Below are 23,151 nucleotides of genomic sequence, written 5' to 3'. Positions count from 1 at the left end.
CATAAAAAGTGGTGAGTAATTTCCTATTAAGCGTGGGGTATTGTTGATATACTTCATTTAGGTGTGCTCATACAATATCTAATATCTCATTATATTGTGAGTTCTATCCAGAAAAGGTTAATGGAAAACTCAACAAAGAATCCGATACTGGGTGAGTTATTCTTGATAAACAAGCATCAAAACTAAATTTCAATCAAGATAATGAACACAATCACAATAAAAAAGTTATCGATGTTGATTTTTACATTTCTCTTTGTGTGCTCACAAACACGATGAACTCTGAATGAAAACATAGAGGCTTGAGATTTTCAAGGAATGTCCAAATACGCCTAAGGATTTCGGAGTTTGGTTTTCACAGTAGCTGGAAAAATATCGAATTGAACATTAGTATATATAAAAAAACCTACGATATTATACACCAATGTCAGTTGAAATTTTGTGTCCATATGTAGGGCATCCATAAAATGAATTAAGTATATAAAAATTTAATTTAATAGCTTTTTCATCAGAAATCAAAATGAAATTTTCCTGAACATTTCGTTTTGTGATTAAGTATGAAATAAAAATTCATTCAATTATTATAGAACGAGCGTGCAAAGGGTCCTGAACTGACATAAGTACATACTTCTTTGAAAAATTTTCGATATCAACTTTTCTTCATGCTTACCTTTATCTATTGTTCATTTCGTAAACTTAATTCAAATATTCCAAGAGATATATTCTTATTCTATATTTTCAATAGGAAAAACAAATATTTAACTACTAATTAATGAAGTAGAAAAAAATTCTTTCGCAGTAAACGATATAAGTGCTGTAAAATCTTAAGAGTACGCGTCATTGACATGCTAATATTAACAGTACAGCGTATTTTACTGTTAATTTATACTTCTAAATATCCACTTTTTTTTGTCATTCCTCACTGACTGCGTATTAATATTTTTTCGCCCTCTCAAATGATTTCATTACATTTCACAATGACAAATTCGGAAATTTACTCACTTTAGTTCGGAAGTACAAATCCTGATGAGTTGAAATTCAGTACCAAAATTGATAAATAGTAACGAATACAATATCGATCAATAATTATTTTCAATATTTTTGCAATATTTATTGCAAAAGCTTTTGACGTCAGTACAATGGTTCTCTCAGAAAAATTCATTTGTCTCTGAATTATTTTCTACCTCATTATAACTGAAGTTATATTTATTCCAAAACTATTCATTAAATATTTTGCCGTTACTTGGTTCATACTAATGTATGAGTTCTTTCACAATATGTATCTTTCTGCAAGAAAATGCAATCATAAGGTCAGCAACTTCATTCAAACCGCTTTAAACGTTGAATACGTTTGAAAGTGATTATTGCTACTTTAAATAATAAAATAACTAATTATATTCTTACATTTATTATCATTCACTATCTAACATTATTATACATAAAATGCAGTCGACTTTTGGAACACTAATATACTTAACTAATATTGAACTTCTTGTCTATAGAGTATGGAGTTCTGGTTATTCTGCTGCGAATCATCGACATTGATAAGAAACCCACCTCTATTGGATGATACAACTCCTTCACCATGACTGGCAGACGATGCAGGTTGAGATGCTGGCTGATCTTGGGAAATTTGATTAGTTTGAACGTTTGATATTAAGGGGTTGATGGGAATATTTGTTGCTTGAACTCTGAAACCATTGACATCATCAGCGATATATCTTACAGTTTGCAGAATTCCATTGGCATCAATGTATGAATAGCCCCCTCTAGTTATACCGTCAGAGGATTTGGCTTCTGATCCGGAACTGAGTGGACCTGTGTAACCATAAGAATAAATTCCCAAACCTCCCTCAGATCCATACTGAGCAACGTTGGCGGCTGGTCTGTAATCCACTGGTGCTGCCTGGTTAGTTGCTGAAGATTGGTTTGGTAATGATACAGGACCGGATATATCTTGAGGAATAGGACTTAAACTGATTGCTCTCCTCAAAGCTTCATCTCTTGCACGGGTAGCTTCGAAGAAGGATAAAAATTCAGCTCTAGCTCTGATCACTTCTGGGGTATCTTGCACAGGCTGAGGCATTACTCCTCCTCTTGCAGCCTCAAGGGCAGCCATATGTGCTTGTCTTGCTGCAACAACTTCTGGGAGTTCTTGAACTGGTTGCAGGAGATTGTTTTGAACAACGGCACCTGCCATATGGTTTTCTTGTATAGTTCGGAATAGCGACAAATGTTTAGCTTTAGCTGCAGCTACTTCTGGTAGATCTTGGGGCAAATTGGAATTGTCTTGAGAAACCGCAGCTGCAATATTGTTTTCTTGTATAGTTCGGAATAGTGCCAAATGTTTAGCTTTAGCTTCAGCTACATCTGGTAGATCTTGGGGCAAGTTGGAAGCTGCCACTTGGAAGCCGTGGATTGGATCTGATTTATATTGAACTGTTTGAAGAACTCCATTCGAATCCATGTAGGAGTAACCTCCAACGGTTGTACCATCCATGTTCCTGACTTCATTTCTTGTTATCATGGGTGTTGCGTAGCCATAGGTGTATTGACCACGCCAATCTTGAGAATGATAAAGGGATTGTATGGGATGTAGTTCTGGATGCAGTCCAATAGTGACACCTGACCCAGAAGCAAGGCCAGCTAAGGCAAACCCAAATAAGTATACCTGCAAGAAGATGAATAATGAATTTGATGATGAAACTTGAGCTTAAAAATCTAATCATTACTGATTTCATCAATATATTGAATTAAGAAGGATAATGCTTAATATGAATTAGAATTATGCTAATAAGGGACAGATTGTGCATAATAAGTTGCAATGGCCAATATGATGCCATTATTTCACGAATATATTTTATTTGAGTATAATGGAAAATCATCGCTCAACTATGAATGTTTTCTTTGTTAAAAAAATCTGAAAACTTACCAGAAGTTTCATTATTACTGTAGAGCGCTTCTAATGCATAGAACTCGCGTACACACAATAAAACAAGTTGTGAGTTAATATGACTTTTAATTTATACGTACCCCGCCTTAATGCATGAGATTGTTCATTCTGCAGAACTGGTAAAACTACAGGCGGTCCAATATATCGAATGTCCAGAAGGATATGTTTGCATGGTGGAATGTTCTAGAAATTCAGCAAAATTTCAGGACAGAAAAATCGAATTTGGAATGAACTGGAACACAATTGTATTGATGAATCTATGTTAGAAATATCATTTATTGATATTATTGATATTTAAAGAACATTATTTCAGCCTACAGACTGGTGCGAAAATGGTGAAACATGATAGCACCTTTTTTTTTCAATGAGAATGCCCAACCTCATTGTACTCATAATCTTCATGAATTTCTGATTTCGAAATACCCATGGAATAATAAACATAGATAGAGGGAGTATACGCAATTTTTACATGTCCCCAACATATAAATAGATTACGTTGTCGGATTGTGATATATTTTCAAATCCTTAATTCTACTATAACGTTATGAATGCATATTATATTGAATGAAATATATTTATTTGAGTAATTCTCGATTAAATTTGCAAATTCGAATATTTGAAATCCGATTTTTTACCTAATTATCAAGTTTTAAGTAAGCATTATCCATTATTTTTGTATATACCTGCTGAAATCTAAGGTTTGGCAATTATTGCGCGCCTTCTCTCTTGTCGTTTGGCGAGAATAAGTTCGTTTTCTGAATAATTGAGCATAGACGTAGAATGAAATATAGAATTGAGTGGAATAAACTGCTCCACAAAATTTTTGTTCGTTTCAAAAGTTGCCGATTCTTGTCCACCAAATGTTCATTTATGAAAAATAAAATGTTTACTTTCTTATATCTGAATGGTCTTTTTCTCCTCGTTTGATAATTTTCTCAGTTTCTAAAAATTTTGGATCATTTGTTGTTTTACGTTTTTACAATCAACATCGATTCAAAATCTGAAAAATATGTTTCGAAATAAATCCTTGACGTAAACTTAGTGCTGATGAAGCGAATATGGCTATTCAGAGATGTTGCGAATTTCATTCAAGTTAGTGAGAGCGTAGAGAAACTGGAAATGTGACCGAAAGACCAAAAAGTGGACGCCCAAGATCTAGCACTCGTGCACAAGATCGGTTTCTGACTGTGTCTACATGTAGAGAACCTTTTAGCACCTAGTTGTTGAATCATACAACAGCGGCTTTTGAACTCTTCTGGTATTTTGGTTTCGATTGAAACAGCTCGTCGATGACAATCTACATTCACGACGATTTTGAGAAGGATTCCATTAACTCAAAATCATATGCGACTGCGATTGGAATGGGCCAATGAGCACGTTAATTGGAACAATCAATGGAGGTCTGCATTGTCTACAGATGAGTTGAGATATGGACAATTTTTGGATAGTCGGCGTGTTATGGCGGGTATGGACCCATCCACTGCTGCCCAGAAATGGCATATCGGTTCAGGAAATTCATCTTTCCAGAGGTGATACAGTTAATGTTAGGGGAGATATTTGTTTGAATGAACTTAGAGAATTGTTGGTGCTTGAACTTACTATGAATGAGCAAATTTACATATTTACATAGTCCAAGTTGATGACAACATGGTTTCATTGTTTAATGCTGCTATTATAGTGTAGTGACTCTGTCTGTGCACAGATGGTACTATGGGTGTTCGCACTACACTACTTTGCAGCATATTCCACAGATAATCGCCTCTCCATGAAGGTGTGAGAGGGTGTGTCCTAGGCAGAGATAGCTGGATAGCCTAACCGATGTGTTCACTGGCGATCTCGGGACGAAACACAAGACCTCTGGGAGAAGGCGCACCTATAAAGTGGCTCGAGAATGACTCGTCAAATTTGTTGTTTTTGGTAGATAATGCGTCATCCCATCGTGCGAGAATTGTCGATGAAGCTCTGGAAATTCACGATATTTCACATTTGGCCTGGCTCTCCCTGTAGCTAGACCTGAACTTCATTGAACACGCTTGGGATCAGGTACAAAGAGCATTAGATTCTCACCAATCATCTCCTCATACGCATCAAGAACTCAGACGGCTTTTACTACTACTCTGGAGAGAAATTGATCAAGGCGGCTTCAACCATCTGATCGAAAGTATGCAAACGCGTTTACAAGCTGTAGTTGATGTTCGAGAAGCCCATACTCTTTACTGAACTTTAGTTTTAAAATTTTTTGAATGAACTAATTTTATACTACAAACACTAAAATGAATTTCCAACTGAAACTGTGGAACTCATAAGGGAATGGGCAAAAAAATAATTTAGATAAGTGAGTAAACATTTAGATCTATCATATTCAAAAAATTGCTGAAAAAAATTAAAACTTTTGAAAAAGTCTCAAAAGCCCTGAACTTTCTTAACTTTTGTGGAACAGTATATGTCTATGGAATTGAGTGAAATATCTTATCACGGATATATTTTCATTTCCGCGCGCTTCATGTAAAATTTTATAGTTCATGTGGGGGACAAATTACATATGCTCCCTCTATCATTGCTCTGAGGAAATACCCAACTTGTAATTATTATTCTCTGGTCCTTTTTGACGTTGACCACTGTGGTCGAAAAATTTTATAGATATAATGGTTTGTAAAGATCTTGAAAACTGATCGAGATAATTTTATTATTTGTTTTAGCCTTCATTTTTTAGCTGAAAATATGCATTCAATATTGATGAGACTTTTTTAGCTGAAAATATACATTTCGGCACAATTGGCGTATGAATGACGAGCGCTCAAAATTTTCTGCATAGCCCTGCTGGTCAAGACTTTCGATTATAATATGAGCATACTGTACAATTCTGCCGCAAATCTACTCGAACTAGCGTCACAAACGCCAATTTGAAAGTTCATTGTCGACGTCGAAGACATTGAAAGGACGTTTTTTCGATACACTCTACAAAATCCAGTTCGAATATTTTGCATGTTAATCGGGAAATACAGAACTGCCTCAACTGGTCTCAATGTTGGGTGTGGTTGGATGAGATGAATTTAAAGAAGTCTTCGGATGCCACTTAAGGCCGTCAAGGTCGAACTCAAGGAAGAGTTGGTAATTCCGATGAATGAAATATGTCATGTTCTTCGATGTAGTACTTGGGTGTTGCCTATTATGTAGATGAAGAGACGAAATAATTGCTGTATATTCTGAGTGTTGACTTTGATGATTAATAACCTACACGCGAATTAATTTATATTCTGTGTAAAACTTAAGTGGATATAGGCTTGATATTGAAGGTGGATTATTGAAGTGTATACATCTGAGCAATGGTAAAACTGTAAAACATCACACTTAGTGAGATTTTGATACCAACCAAATACTTCTTGTCGCTGCTTAAAGCGGTCACAAATCTAGGGATATTTACTAGGCCTACTGTTTATGTAATATGTTTTTTCTTTCAAAATTGGTATGGGTTGATAACTTTATTCTTAATCGTTTTTCGTTATAACCTCTCTATCCGCACTTTTCATCATATTTTCACAACAATTTGTTGATGTTGATTTTATGGTAAAACTAGGAAACACTACACACTCTGGCGACGATGCTAGAAAACGTTATGGCAGTATGAAAATGAATGAGGGCTTGCGCACTTTTTTTCTTGTTAGGACCAAGTTTTGAAAAAGTTGATTCTGGGTCGAGATATTGGAGATTTAATGATGCTTCATTCGTTGTTGGTTAAAAAATGGATAAATGGTGTTTCGTGAATTGATACAATACTGTTTTCTATAAAAAAATAAAAAACTCTGATCTATCGACAACAACAGTTAAAATGTAACCGAAGATGATGTTAAATGCTCTGGTCGCCTGAATTCGGAATTATTTCGAAATGCATCAAAAAAGACCTTGAAATGATTTTGAACGATCGTAAATTGAAGTTGCTTGAGATGGCGTTGGAGTTGGAATTATCAGAAGACAGTGATTCACTATTTTATCTGAACATTTGTCCATAAGAAACCTTTGCCCAGATTGAGTACCGCTCTTACTGATAAAAATCTGTTCAAGTAGAATTATCAGGATTTTTCAAGTCGATGGAAGACAGTTGGTTCGAAGCAACCAAAATTCAGAACATTAGCAGCATGGTTATTGCACCTTTATTTTGGTATACCTATTGTTGATTGACTATCCTGACAAAGGTATCTAAAATCATCCATAGTGAATATGATGTATGTACGTATATTCAGATTAAACACATCATACAAACAAGAAAACTCTGACATCGTGTTGTATATTTGTAGAAGATTTCATTATTCATTGCAGTAACCATGACCCTAGAACTTCCACTTTCTCCCTAAGTCTCTAAGTACCTATGTTAAAATCTAAGATGAAATGTCTAGTTACTCAGTCTCATCATTTTTCTCTTTAAATCTTCAAGAACATAGTATCATTTTTCCAAATGAAACACTCTGAATAGTATCAATACCACAATATCCCCAAAGACTAATTATGAGATGGCAAATAAAGTTTAAAAAAAAATTATTTATTTATTGTAGAAATATATATATATACTCAATGTGGTGATTGCGTATCTACAAATATTCAACAAAATTTACAAAATAATTGAATTCCAATTTAATTGTATTTTTCGAGATCACAAAGATTCACTTTTATCGGGTCAGATTTATGGAAAATTCACTGAAATATTCAATCAAAGAAATGGAAAAAAAAGAAGAGAACAATATGTAGGATACCTTCTTCTTTCTGAACTACTTTTGTATGTGAAAAATAAAAATTCGATAACCATCGAGGAAATCAATAAGGATCGAATGTAACTATATTCCAATTTTTTTTTCTCTCTCGTGAATTCCAGTGCTCTTCAAACTACCTCCTTTTCCTCTTTCTTTTCCTGTTTCTCGGGCTCAGCTTCCTTGGGGGATTTAACCAAATTACCATCTGAATCAGCTTTAAAAGCAGTGTTTTCGTATACCAAAGGATGTTCTAAAGAAATTCCATTCCTTGACATTACAGTGACTCGAGAAACTATACTATCAGCATCGTAGTACTTGATAACTTCAGGAGTTTTGGTAGGAACATGTTCTCTACGAAGCCTATGGAGGATATGACCGTGACCTGAGTGAACATAATCTGAATTATCACCAGGAATATTTGAAATTAGCACTGATGCAGAGGCTGCAGCCCATATGAAGCAAATAAGCAACTGAAACAAAATTTCAGTAATGGTAACAACTCTATTTCTTTCACTCGAAAACGATTTGAAATGCCAAATAACAAAACCTTTGACATGAGTACAAATCATAAAGTAATGAACATAAATAGAGGAAGTATACGCAATGTTTACATATCCCCAACATGGTTAGGTTGTGATATATTTTCAAATCCACAATTTTACTAAATAATTATGAATGTATATTATATTGAATGAAATATAATTATTTCAGTTTTTACCGATTAAATATGCAAATTTGGAATCCGATATTTGTCCTTATTTTCGAATTTATAATAAATAGAATATGTATATTTTATGTATTTACCTGCTGAAATCCAAGGTTTGGCAACTTTTGCTCTCCTTGTGTCAACAGTTGACACAATTTGATATAATTTTATATTTATTCAAATATATTTTGACTTTAAGATATAAGAAATGAGTACGTTGGTGGTTCATGTTGGGGACAAAATGAAATGACATACCTATGCTTCCTCTATCTATGTTTATTACCCTGAGGTATGAAATTATCTACTTACCAACATCCTCATATTTTCAATTTAACTTCTTCAAGTTTGATACTCGAAACTGAATGACCGCAGTTCTTCAAGGTCTATTTATAAGTTTACCCCCAACTTCATAATTAGGAATCATAAATCAAGGTCTTCGTGCCTTTGAGGCTTTTGAAACTGCGATTTCATTATGAAAAACCAATCAATAACAATGGCGAACTAAGATGGTAGGTCTGACTGGTAGACAAACAACTATGGTTTTCCCTGGATCGATATATACGTAGTTAAATTATATATTCATCAATTGAGATTTCAATTAGTAGATGATAATTTATTCATTGTGTTCAGTACTCTGGATTGAACAGTATGAACTGTTTTTAACATTCTTGTATAATATCTATAATAGTAATATTTTGATTGCTCTCTTGATATTGATGAAGGACTATATGTTAGATAGTTATTTGGACTGTTTTCATTATCTGATGGAAATATGATGATGGAAACATTGGATCGCTATCTAACAGTTATATTTTAGTTATAACCAATTTTCATTACTTCCAGATATATCGATGAGATATCTTTAGATATCTATATGCTGTTAATAGTGATATAAGTCATTTCTTCACTTCAGCTTAATTGTGAACATCAATTTTTCTTCAGATTGAAATTGAATTGTCATTTAATTTTTGTTCGATATTTCAATTCTCTCTATTATCAAATTCATTTCTCATCTACAACAGGCTATAACTTAATTTAATGAAGATGTTACTCAGATAACTGCAAAAATTTATTCAGTTGAAAATAATCTCTGCAAAAAACGAAGTTACTTAATATTAAATTGAGATAGACCTCTAGTATTGTAGTTGTCCTCTTCAATTAATTTCAATTGAAGACATTGAAGTACATTTTTGGTGGATGCGCCGAATTATATATGAATAATAAGGAAAACTAAATATGTTAGGAAGAATAAAAATGGAAATGATGATTGTTTTTTTTTATGTATTATGCTCTGTGGTATTTACAAATAAACATACAAAATATGATATTCGATTAAATTTCTTGTGTCACAGTCTATTCTATCCAAAAGGTGCCTGAAATATCAAAAACGATTTTGAGTGAGAAAACTACATGTGACACAAGAAAGTCATTCGTTTTCGAATTCGGAATTGAACCTTGGTATAAGAATCTAGTTTATAAAACCAGAATTTCCAAAGGATCAATCTCGAAAACGATCGTGAAGATTTTTTAGTTCATCAATAATGATGAATTCCAGCATGTGCAGCCAAATGTTCAGCCCTAGCTTGTTGTACTTCAGGGGTATCAACCAAATGACCATCAGGACCTACAACAACAGCGGCATTTTCGTAGACATAACGTGGGTGTACAGCTACTCTAGCGAGTGGACTGGCAGCATTGAGGTAGGTGATGGCTTGAGGGGCAATTCCTGTGGAGTAGACATCGACTGGAGCATGGACATAGTGACCAGATCTGGCAGCAACTTCAGCGTGTTTGGCGAGATGGAAAGCTTTAGCAGCTTGGACTTCTGGGGTTTCTACTGGTACACCATTGTGATCGATGACTGGGATGTGTTGGGGATAGGCAAGGATTCCTCTGCGACGTCTGTAGTGGACGAGACCGTGAGCACGGGCAGCAGCTTCAGCATGGGCAGCAAAATGGGCAGCTTTAGCGTGTTGAACCTGCAAAGATTAAACGTTATTAGATAATTCCTACTTTCAGTCAGCAAGAAATAGACAAACCTCGGGGGTGTCGATGGGGTGAGCGCCAACAACAGCCAAGTGTCCAGCAGCAATTGGGTGACTGTAGACCAAACCGTGTCCAAGAGGTACAGCGTTTCTTTGGGCAGCAACAGCGTAGTCATGGTAGTGTTGGATTTTAGCGGCAGCTACTTCAGGTGTGTCCAATGGGTGTCCATCGAGAGATACAACTCCTGGGGCAACTCCGTAATGAGCCAAGGGTGCTACAGGAACGGTATAACCGATATGGCCCAAAGCCCTGGCATGGGCGGCGTAGTGGGCAGCTCTTGCGTGCTGGACTTCAGGTGTTTCCAATGGGTGACCATCTGGCCCCAAAACTGAAGCGGAGGCTACTGCCAAAGCACAGGAGATGAACAACTGAAAAAACAAAAATCATCAAATCATTCTACATAACAATTTCTCCATTCAGATTGAAGAATTCTAAAAGTCATTCCCAAAAAACTGAATGTTCTTGAATTCGACAACCATAATGTGGTTATTTCTTTTTCACGCCAATTTCACAGTTTAACATTGTTACTTTTTCATCGTGAGTATGAACATTACCAACGGATGGTGTCATAATTTCGTGCAAGATTTAACTATTTCGCATAGATGATTGAATAACTATTCATTTGTTATAATGAGTAATTTTTCTAGCTTCATTAATATCGGATCTGATTGCACAAAGGATATAATTGGGAGGAATTAAAATTAATGATGCATTTTAATGAAGGGTAACATTTGGAAAGTGTGTGAAATTCAAATTTCCTACTGTGTGCATTGACCAATTATGGTACACCGAAATAGGCATTGAATTTTGATTATTTCCGTTATAGCTCATCCTCTCCCTTAGTTATCATCATCGATTTGAATGTTTTTTCAGGTGATAGATTTTCGAAAAATTTGATAATTTTCATAATTTCCAAAAACTATACTTACAAAAATCTTCATGTTTTAGGATTGCTCTACCTCTACCTTGAAGGCACTAGGAAGTTGAATGACTATAATTTCATCAAAAGTGAGGTGTATATTTATATGAAAACCCCCTCTTCGGTGGTTCTTCTTGAAGGCGTCGAAGATCAAGGTTCCTTTCACCTTACGAGCGTCTCTTGAGAACGCGACATTAATTAAAAAAAAAAGATTTATTTGGTTCAATGTGCTGGTAGACAAAGAATTTTCGTCATCCTTGAAATATTGGAGATTAGGTGATTGGTTTTATAAATGATCGAGATATTTCCTAAATTGGTTCACTAATCGTACAGTCGTCCAAAATATTAGAGCAATTGTTGGGCGAAATATATTCCATTTCAGTTTTTCTTTATTTTTCGATAGCTTACAAATATTCCAGTACTTGATCACTTAAAATCTATTGTGATAAAACAACCTGATTTTTCTTGAGTAAAGTTTTCAATTGAAAATTTCTTCTATTTATATTCTCAATCGACAGCTATGGACATAAATAATAAAAATTTTGAATTGAAAACTTTACTCAGGAAAAATCAGGTAGTCTTATCACAATCGATTTCAAATATAAAAGTATTAACATCAAAAAATGTAAGTTATCGAAAAATTGGAAAAAACTTAAATGCATACCTATACCTACTGTTTTCTCATTGAATTTTTCAATTAAAACTTTTGACTATTCATATCCTTAGCAGTCGATTAAGGATATAAATTTTGAATTGAAAAATTTGATAAACGAAAGTACGAGATTTCCATGTTTTTTTTTGATGAATATGTTTGTTTATCAAGGGTCAATTGCGCCCTTGGAGACCAAATGAATGTATATTGAAGGTATATTTGGTCTTCCAGAGCACCTTTGGCCCATGAAAGAACGAGCTCCCAGAAGTTCCCGACTTCACGTCAGTGCTTTCTTCAAATTTTTTTTTCGATATTCTGCATGTATTCTCTACGATTTTGACGATGCTATACAGGGTCCTGCAACAGTGCGTTAGTTAGCTGCCAAACCAGACGTTTTAGGAATTTAGTTCAAAAGCATTCCCTTTGTACTTTCAATTCTGCATCTCTGGAAATTATTTTCTGATATACAGGGTGTTCCCAAATAAAATTATTCAACAAATGAGTTATTTTTTAAATGGAATAAATGTAAGGTTTTAAACTGTGTACATCATCATGGAAAAAATACAGAGTGTTACATTTGAAAAAATGAACACCCTGTATAAAAAAGGTTGATCATTTACGAACGATGACTAGGAAAATTCTTAAGTTAAAAGAAATTCTGATCAAATTTATATTTCTATCGCTTTTGGAAATCGGTAAAGGGCTTTTACCGAACTACTGTTTCGTCGAAATTTTGCAGTTTTTTTGGAATAAGATCCGTACCGTTGGAAAAATATCCCTATATTTTGCATCATGATAGAGGTATTGAAGAGCATTGAAAATATGCAAAAATATAAAGGGTGTCCCATTTAATTTTGAATAATTTTATTTGGGAACACCCTGTATATCAGAAAATAATTTCCAGAGATGCAGAATTGAAAGTACAAAGGGAATGCTTTTCTACTAAATTTCTAAAACATCTGGTTTGGCACCTATGGAAGCCTAACGCACTATTGCAGGACCTTGTATAAATACGAAATTGTGCACAAAGTTTCGAATTGTTAATTTAAATATACACTGATAACTACAACACGGCGAGTCAAACCTAATCGTTTGATTCGTTTGAGACCAGTCCCGGCTCGAAATTCGAAGAATACAGACATTGTAAGGAAATAAGGTCAACCAGCACTCAAAAGTCTTTAGGTTGAAAATTTTAAAATCTTTATACGTAGGTATGTCAAGATTATGCATTATGCACAATATGTAGATATAGTATCGATTTTTCCTGTATCGATCGGTCTATCGAAGAGTAAATAGGATGAAAAAAGGATAGGAAGTGTGACTTGTGAAGAAAAACCCTGGTTCCTACTTCTTAGTGTGTAATTGTTCACTTCACGAGCGGAGCCAGTTGATTGAAACTTCACGACCATAATAAATCACAATTTTGCTTATTATTTCACCAGCTAAATTTAAGAATGATATAAAAAAGAATAAGAAATGAATCTGTTCTGGCCACACTAGAAACAAACTTCAAGAAAGTACTCAATAGAAAATTTGCGGGAAGCACCAACTTGAAGTCAGGACTTTTTGAACGCTTGTTCATTCATGATGCAATTGTAGGTAGGTACATCAGTTTTATGATGTCCAATGCTCAATTTTTTTTCCAATAAATTTTTATTGGATATACAGGGTGTTCTGATTTGTTTCCGACAAACTGAAACGGGTGATAGATCACATCATTTTAAGCAAAAAAGTTCCTATGAACATGGGTCCGGAAATGCTTCGTTTCCGAGATACAGGGTGTTGAAGTTGAAAAAATAATTCGCGTTTTCTTAAATATCTTTCGACTGATTCCAAATAATTGTATGAAAGTTGGTATATAGGGTTTTTTGAGGTGAGAAATTCAAATTTGTGGTCGATTTCGTAGTATTTTCTAGAGGGCGCCACTGGCAATCATTACGTCCCCTTTAAACCGTAGCAACTTTTCTGTGCTACCCTGTACGTCATTCTGGACTAAAAAAAATCGATTCCCCTGACTTTTCTAGTTAAAAAAGGTATAACTCATTTAAGTTCCTAGGGGCAACCGTTTCAGAGAAAAACGCATTTAAAGCCAAATCCATATTTTTGTAATCTCTAAAATATTGTGAAACAAATTTGTAATAATTTTAAATTAAATATTTTTTAGAAGTAACAACTTAGAACAAAACAAAATAACATAATAATTTTTAAAGAAGGTCTTCGAAATGTCTACCGTTCTGTTGAATGCACAAATGACATCTTCGAATGATTGATTGTTTTACATTCAACAATTGTTGCGGCAATAGATTTAAAATGGCTATACACAATGACAGATTTAAAGTGTGTTAGGTTCAGATGTCATTAATTATAATTATAGTTAACTAAGTTAATAGCTTATCAACAAATACAGGAAAATGGTATTGGTTACCAAAGGCCCGAACGAAGCATACAAAGAAGAAATCATCTACAGAGAAATAGGATTTTACAGACCTTCGAAGAAAATAAAAACTCAGTATTCGTAAAGCATCCCAACAACGCAATATTTCAGGAAACAGAATAATCAGAACACTTAAAAACAACAATTACATAGCAAAGCACTTCTACTTATTAGTGGGCAATAGAAAATCCGCATGCATTTCGCCTTAGAAATTTTCAAAATGAATTTAAATTTAATATTTGGATAGGAATAATTTCATGAAAGGATTTCGAAGCAGTCAAAACATATTAAAGAAAACGCGAATTATTTTTTCAACTTTAACATCCTGTATCTCGGAAACGAAGCATTTCCGGACCCATGTTCATAGGAACTTTTTTGCTTAGAATGATGTGATCTATCACCCATTTCAGTTTGTCGGAAACAAATCAGAACACCCTGTATATTGCAGGTATAGGACAAATTAACATTGAAATATAATAAAAAAATAATTTTGTAATAACTAAACAGGAATATAGAACTGAAGCTTGAATACATGAACGTTCTAAATTTTACTTCACTTTAGTGCTTTAATTATTTTTTTCGATTCTGCTCAAAATTTTCTATAATTTTTTTATGGTGATATCAACTCACAATTTCGCACCAAGTTTGAAATTGTTATTTTATATGAAAAAATTCCAAGTATCCAAACTGTCGGTTCTGTGATCGCGAATATATTGGGAATTTTTTTTTTGAATTTAGATAGTTTGTTGTTAACGAACGAAGATGAAGAATAAGTATTCAGAAAGTTGAAATGAGGCCGAATTGCATATTCTATCATTTATTTATGATTTAACCCTTAACTGGCGCCCCAAGTAGTACAATAATCGGACAACGAAATATATCTTACCTCATTCCAAAAATTTTCAATTTTCTGCCCTCTGAACAAAAAATAAATATAATAAATATAAACTCTCGTTACATGTTGAAAAAAAAATTAAAAAACTACGTGCTTAACTTGAATAGAGATCTAGTTCGATCTCTGATCGACTAACAGACTCTTTTCGATGTTTATGTTGTTGTTCTATCGTATGGATCAATATATAAAATGTCAACTCGATTATGTAAATCCACAAATTATTTGAAAATTTTGTTTGTTGTTAGATTTTTTTTCTCGTAGTTGTATCTAAAATAGGTTAAATGTCAAGTATTGTAGATATCATATACATAATATATAAGAAATACTGTAAATTTAACTGTGCAAAACCCACGCGCAACTTTAGTTTTAGTGGGATTTCAATGTTTATTTACATCTCAACTATTCTTTTGTTATCTATGTAAAACATTTTTTTGGTGAATAAACTTATTATCTTATCTTATCTTATTATCTTATTTGAATCTTCATATCTCCCAGACTCCCACTACACTACACTGTTGTATCTCAGAATGCTGTAACCACTGAGAGTCTAGGGGGCTCCTTGTCATCAGTTAGGTACAATAATATAGATTTGAGTATAGAATTAAAACGAACATAATACAAAGTGCTATGGAAGCACTCGGAATGAGAAAGTTGAACACAAATGGAAGAAAAAACAAAAAGGAATGGTTCACAGACGAAATAAAAATTTAAAAACAGAAGAATAACATTAGAATACAAAAGGTACAATGTGACTAGAATCAGAATGAATGATGCCATAAAAGAAATAAAGAAGAGATATTGGGAAAAGTTCTCTGCTGACATGGAACATGACCTATATGGAAGACAAAGGAAGATCTGGAAAACACTAAGAAATACAAAAGAACAGTCAACGAAGAAGTGCAAATAAATATCATTACATCAGAAAAATGGGAAAAATACGTAAGGGACGGATCACGAGCTAGTTATAATGAAGATTTCGCGGACAACTCCTACATGGAAATACTTTCAGAAGAAGATAACAACATACGAAGAAGTATATGCATGAGGCACTAGCAGATTTGAAAAACCGAAAAACCCCTGGCCCTGATCGAATCGTTAATGAGATGCTTAAGTACGGAAGAGCCCAATTAGAAACAATGTTATTTTAAAAGATTATCTCAACCCAAAAAGTTCCTACGGATTGGAAAATAATAAAAATAACCCAGAAAACTAAAGAATTATATCATTGCTAAACACCGCTAGCAAGCTATTTACTAAAATCCTTACAAAAATATTATGCAAAGAATAGTAATGAGTGAGGAACAACAAGGTTTCTGAACGAATAGGGCGACATTAGACACAATTTTCATCCTCAGACAAATGATTGAAAACTCCATTGAATATCAAAAACCTCTGTTCCCTTGTTTTGTCGGTCTCAAAAAGGCATTTAATAGAGTTCAATTAGCCGATGTAGATGATATATTTCTGGAAAACAAGACACCCGTAAATTATATAAAAGCTCAATAAAGGCAACAAAACAAAACTCAAAACAGCACAGAGGTTTACCAAACAAGCTCCAATACTATCAGGAATTCGCCAAGGTGACTGTCTGAGCCCAATCTTGTTCAATTTATTTATGGATCAAATAATTGGTAGTGTAAAAAAAATCTCCGGAGGATACGGGATGGGACAAAGATCCATAATGCTATGCTGATGATCCTATCCTGATGGCAGATAACGACTTGCAGCGACTGCTATATTGTTTCCAGACAATATCCGTTAACATAGTAGTTTACACTGTTTCCGAAATTATTAGTGTAGTATTAAGTACACACTTCACTTTGACAACTGGATATTGATAATTGAATTTTCTTATTGGCCAAGAAAAAAGATTGTTTCGAGCAGTACCTGAAATTGCATTAGCGACGCAAAAGTTAAGATATATTTTATATTCTATGTTGTAATAGATTGTGAATATAACACATTTAAAGTGGCCTGATAAAATGAGACAACACTAAGAAAATGAAGAAAAGAAAAATTTCGTTAATACTTTTAAATAGGCTTTAAATTGCCAATTTTAATAAATCCTTCCATAACAGATTGCGATTGTGAATATTGAGTTCAGTGATTTTAAAATTTATAGATATTCAGATATTGCTTCTCTGGAGTTTATATTCATTGGGAGAACTCAAATAAATTTTACTGAATGATAAGGATATTTTACAGACGATTTACAGGGTGATTCGTTAAAAAAAAATCTATTCCCTGAATTGTAGTATCAAGAACTCAAAATATAAGGAATGATTATTCTGCCCTACATGCCTCATACGACTATATTATTAATTTCCGAGATACCGGGTATTTGAAGTTTGAATGATAATAACTGAAATAATTTGTATTTTGGGGTCTAAAATGTACAATTCTGAGATTGGTTATTCTTAATATTGATATTGAGATTGGTTATTGATGATATATTTGTTAATGAAACACTTTAAAGATATATCCGCATATCGAAGTCATTATCACCTCAGTTGGAAAAAAAGTAATGCCCAGTTAGTTTAGTTCCATATTCCATACATATTCAAAATAACAATAAATATAGTTTCATACAATTTCCATACTCAATCACAGGTTCCACATTTTACCACTTATAAACTTTCCTACATTCTCAATAGTGATTGTGATAAGATATAATGAAAAACAATCCGCATTTCATCAATTCTATCAAATTAAATCTCTTGCCATTTTCAATACATAGTGCTTAGTGGAGTTGAAATTTCCTTTTTTTGGGAAATTAGCGTGTGATGTAATATTTTCGAAATGCCATTGAAGTAAAACAAGAAATGCTGCAAATCAAGGAAAACCGTTTTTTTGGAAATGATACTTAATTTGTTTTACAGAGTTGGAAGTTTATTTTCATCAGAGAATTACTTGAAATATCCAAAAACAACCTAATAAATCCAGCTTTGACAAACACAAATATGGAAAACGGCTGATTAGCCGTTTTTCATATATTATATATAAATGAAATTTCATTTATATATTCCATTCTTTTTCATTTTTGATAGTTATTTAAAGAATATGTCAGCTAGTATATCATCGTTGTTTTTTAAGTTTTTAAGATATTTACCAGAAAGTACAGTCATACAATTGCCATAGTTAACTGAAGTCTGAAATAATTGAGTTGTACGTATGCAAGATTTTTCTTTCTCCCTTTTTAAAAACAAGAGTATTTATTGCCTATTTCATAGTATTTGGAAATCGATTAGTTGTATGTAATTGGTTACTTAAATGAGATAGTAGATAGATAGTATGCACTATATGGTCTCTTCCTTATACATATTTCCTCAATTTTACAGCATACTTTTTTATTAATAGGTATTTCTTAGACTTTTTTAATTGCCTGAAATCAATTTTATTTACCGCGTACAAGTTTCAACCTATAGTAAAAGCATTGATTACGTAGATTTTAATATCTCACGTTGATCAAGAGCTTCGAGGTTGTGAAATTTTACCATTTTTTGAGGTATCCACCTAGTACTCTATAGGAAAAATAGAATCAAATTATTTTGAATTTCTTTTTTTTTATTTATGCATAATGACTTATTTACAAAATGTATACATTATGATTTATTGGTGTATAAAAATAATATTTTATTTTAGTCACTTTTCGTAATTGCTTGCATCACGGTCTATTCTGCCCTAGAGATAGCTGCGACAAAATCACATAAAACTAGGAACCGAAAACTACTAGTGATGGCAAGATAAAGCTCTTGCAGCTGACACGATTCTGAAAGCAAGTATTCACTTCAACATAACAACCTTTGAGTATTTGAAAGACGCATGAATAACATTAACTTCGAATTTGCAGAGAATACAAGGTCACAGAATCATGTCCTAGAGGGTGTCATATCGTTCAATAATGGTGGCGAGCAGCAGCATGTGCGGCAAAGTGTGCAGCTTTAGCGTGTTGAACTTCAGGTGTTTCTACTGGGCGACCATCGGGTCCAATCACAGCGCCTCCAAGATGGTATGAAGCGGCGTAGAGAAGAGGAGATACGGCTCCTACTTTGGCAGCAGCTTCATGGTGGGCGGCGAAATGGTGAGCCTTAGCAGCGGCAACTTCGGGGGTGTCCAAAGGTACTCCATTGTGAGCAATGATTGGTAAACTAGCTGGGTACCCGATAGAGTGCACTTGTGGGGCGTAAGCGTAGTGTCCAGACCTGGCAGAAGCTTCGGCATGCTTGGCAAGATGGAAAGCTTTGGCAGCTTGAACCTCTGGGGTTTCTACTGGAACACCATTATGGTCAATGACTGGAATGTGCTGGGGATAGGCGTAGATTCCTCTGCGACGTCTGTAGTGTACAAGGCCATGAGCACGGGCAGCAGCTTGGGCATGAGCAGCGAAGTGAGCAGCTTTAGCGTGTTGAACCTGAAAAAAATTCGTTTAACATCGTCTATTATAGAATTGCGGACGAAGTTACCTCAGGGGTGTCAATTGGGTATGGACTGCCGACAGCGTAATGTCCCAAAATGCCATGTCCAGCGGGTACAGCGTTTCTTTGAGCAGCAACAGCGTAGTCGTGGTAGTGTTGGATTTTAGCAGCAGCTACTTCAGGGGTGTCCAATGGACGACCATCGTGGGAGATACCAGGGGCAATTCCGTAATGTGCTGTTGGTACGTATGGAACTCCATGGACGCGACTACGAGCTTCGATATGAGAAGCAAAGTGGGCTGCTTTGGCGTGCTGAACCTCTGGAGTCTCCACAGGGTGACCGTCTGGGCCAATCACAGCCTGGCCGTGGTAGTAGGGAGCATATCCAGCAGATGCTGCTGCTACAACGAAAGAAACGAACAACTGGAAAAGAAGGAAGAAGGTGATTTCTTCATCAATTGCTATCACTCTATCATAATTATTACGCTAATTTGAGAAAAATCCTTCAGATTTTATATGATAGATTGGCATGGTATTATTCCGCATAGATATCTGATAGACTTCCGTAACATTTTTTTGATTTCGTGTTCGATTGTTACATTCTGATGGAATTTCAATTAATTATAAACACTATTATCAGCAATTGATACTTTATAATGAAATTGAGCTGATGTACAGATGCGTATAAAACTTTGTTGGAGATATATCGATAATTCAATCGTCAGTTTCAATATATATGTATCAACCGTGGGTAATCAAATGAGAAATCTATTACATTAATCATTGAATGAAAGCTGATTATTCGAATCTTGATCGTAACACTGGATAATAATACTTCACAACTTTAGGTGAATTATCAGCAAATGAACAGCTATTATTCATTAATTTAAGATATTGTATTGTTTGTTACTTCTAATGATTCAACATTTGAATGTTGGAAAAATGTTGAAAAAAAAATTTTTTCAAGTATTTTCCAATATTTCGTCAAGAATACACCAAGTTTGTAACAATACTAGAATGAATATTTATGGCCAGTTATTTCACAACTTTTCTCATTTTCAATTCAACTTTTTTTTACTACAAAACATTTTTTTCTTCGAGAAACTATTTAGACGATGGGTTGGCGAATTTCAATTTGATTTTCAGATTTTAAATGTTCTAAAATGAAAAGTGTAAGAATTTCAGTTGGGTTGAATTTACTTTTTGTCAAATAATCAGAAAGCTTTTTAAATGAAGGAATGATTTGAATCCTTAATTATATAACCGTCTAATAACAATTCTTTATAAATCAATAATGAAATTGAATATTCTGTTATTGAAAATTTTCAGATGAATTTAATGTGAAAATTTTCCGATTACGCAAGGAAATTTGTTTGGAATAGCTCCAGCCAATTAAGAAAGATATTTGGCTATGATTTAATTTTGTCCTCTACTGCGAAATTTTTCCACCAAAAATCACCCCTTCAATTTCACTTGAACCGAAACGAAAACTAATCACTAAACACTTATGTCACTTTACTTACCAAAGCCCTCATAATTACTATCTTGAACAACCTCTACCTGTAAGGCACTAGGAAGTTTTGTGTGACTATGATAAACACAGAGCGCCATGATCTTTATATATGATACCCCCTTCTATGATGCTTCTTAGGAAGGCGCTATGGCAAGGTCCCTTTCACTTGAAGAGCATCTCCATTGAACCTGACAATGCGTGTACTGAAATTAGTTCAATCGGGAAAATTAACATTATTTTCAATGAGACCTGTGGTTTTCGTGGTCCTCCATTTAGCTACCTGAAAATTATTCATCATTTTTTGATGTTTTTGTATGTTGGTAATATGAGTGATGGAAAATTGGTAGATAGTTCTAAATTGATAATTTGTTGCAAGTATAGATTTCGAATTTTCTTCCGATCGATTGTTTGATTATACCTATTACATACCTATATTGTTTTCTGTTCATGAAAAACATTCTTTCATTTACAAATGAATTCAATGATAAATTTATGTTTTTTTTTTCAGACAAATGAATGAATTGTACAAAAAGATATTTGATGCAAAAATTAAAAATGGAAAAATCATAGACGTCAAGAGATTTTTCTCTCTTGTTCCAATTCGTATTCGTGTGACTCGATTTCACAATGAAGTGAATACAAATTCATACTCAAATTTGCAGAATACCATTACTAAATCAACCTGCAAAATCTTATATTATGAAAACATAAAATGATAGTTCTAATTATATTATTAATTAATTTTTGGGAAGAGTTATATTGTGGATTGAAAGAAGGATAAAAAAATTATAAATGCATTCGTAGAAAGTTTTCTTTGCTTACGACATTTTGCCACAATATAACGGCACCAAATCATCTAATTTTTTTATTTTCTTTATATTTGGAATTTTTATTGGAATTTATCATCGTTAAAGTGCTCTGCGCCTTCTCATCTTGATATTGCATTATCACGAAAATTCTGTCCTTGTATATTCTTGGATCAATCTTTTTTTGAACTTCCTGAATAAACTGAAGATATTCGAAACAAATCAGTCCGTTTTCGAATGATATTCTATGGCTCAGATTGTTATCAGATCAGAAAAACTTCTTCATTTTTTTTCGATCATTTTCTAGATGAAACTTATTCATGGTGTTTCCTAACTACGGTACGTAACTTCAGAAGGTAATTCTCTCAGATACAGAGCATTGAAGTTTGAAAAAATACGGTTGAATATAAAATATCATAAATATTCTCAAACCGATTTCGTTTACCTAGTTGTTTGAAAGAATAAAGTCGAAATCGTTTATTTTTAAAAAATAATAATAGTATATTTATTCGCCATAAATGAATTTATTTATTTTATGTTGTTTATGACTAAAATGAGTTGGAGTGAATTTTAGTTTTTTTTTGGAAACAGAGCTGTATATGGAGAAAATTCAAGAATCTGAAAAGTAATTCAAATGCAAAAAAGTCAGTGCAATACGTTTTTCCCAATATTATTGGCTTTGGTGCCAACTTAGATTTGACTGGACATTGAAACTTATTGAATGAAATAACTGTTTCAAATTTGAACCAAAGCTGTTGAAGAATATTCATTATACTTTATAAATACCATTTTTTTTCGAATTAAAAACCTCCGGATATATGTTGTCAGGGTATTTTTATAATGATAATCATTCTCTGAAGTTTCGTACCGTAGTTAGAAATCACCCTGTATATAATCAAACCTTCATGCAAATAGAATCTTTATTTTGCAGAAACGATGTTTAAGAACCATATTCGAAATGAAACAGACGGAAACATGTAGAAATATTTTTGTTGAATTTAACATATTAACTTTATAGATATAGCTTATACGATATACGAATGTTTAATGTAAAAAATAATAATCCATCT

The 23,151-nt window shown here is 33.6% G+C and overlaps 3 protein-coding genes across 3 annotated transcripts; all 3 read right to left on the bottom strand.

The window, feature by feature from the left end:
• Positions 1–1,389: 1,389 nt before the first annotated feature.
• Positions 1,390–3,086, bottom strand: LOC123680524. The gene is made up of 2 exons (XM_045618466.1): positions 2,930–3,086; positions 1,390–2,668 (listed from the first exon to the last, which is right to left on the bottom strand). Exons 1-2 carry the CDS (start codon positions 2,939–2,941, stop codon positions 1,475–1,477), a joined length of 1,206 nt encoding a protein of 401 aa, XP_045474422.1. The 5' UTR covers positions 2,942–3,086; the 3' UTR covers positions 1,390–1,474.
• Positions 3,087–7,477: 4,391 nt separating this feature from the next.
• On the bottom strand, positions 7,478–8,878 carry LOC123680109. Its single transcript, XM_045617806.1, has 2 exons — positions 8,711–8,878; positions 7,478–8,165 (listed from the first exon to the last, which is right to left on the bottom strand). Exons 1-2 carry the CDS (start codon positions 8,720–8,722, stop codon positions 7,824–7,826), a joined length of 354 nt encoding a protein of 117 aa, XP_045473762.1. The 5' UTR covers positions 8,723–8,878; the 3' UTR covers positions 7,478–7,823.
• Positions 8,879–9,936: 1,058 nt separating this feature from the next.
• LOC123680902 lies at positions 9,937–21,442 on the bottom strand. The gene is made up of 5 exons (XM_045619022.1): positions 21,286–21,442; positions 19,811–20,185; positions 19,246–19,758; positions 10,441–10,815; positions 9,937–10,380 (listed from the first exon to the last, which is right to left on the bottom strand). Exons 1-5 carry the CDS (start codon positions 21,295–21,297, stop codon positions 9,937–9,939), a joined length of 1,719 nt encoding a protein of 572 aa, XP_045474978.1. The 5' UTR covers positions 21,298–21,442.
• Positions 21,443–23,151: the final 1,709 nt, after the last annotated feature.

The sequence above is a fragment of the Harmonia axyridis genome, chromosome 5 (assembly GCF_914767665.1).
Source record: "Harmonia axyridis chromosome 5, icHarAxyr1.1, whole genome shotgun sequence".
In the NCBI taxonomy this organism is placed as follows: domain Eukaryota; kingdom Metazoa; phylum Arthropoda; class Insecta; order Coleoptera; family Coccinellidae; genus Harmonia; species Harmonia axyridis.
The sequence above is the reverse complement of the archived record's forward strand: the minus strand, read 5'-3'. Positions and strand labels throughout refer to the sequence as shown.

Bases quoted from the DNA above. Each gene is read 5' to 3' on its own strand.
- LOC123680902 (XM_045619022.1), bottom strand. The intron at 10,816-19,245 runs TGAACGATATGA...TTGTTTTTTCAG, and splicing joins CTGCTGCTCGCCACCATTAT to TTGTTCATCTCCTGTGCTTT. The intron at 10,381-10,440 runs GTTTGTCTATTT...TAATCTTTGCAG, and splicing joins ACCCCATCGACACCCCCGAG to GTTCAACACGCTAAAGCTGC.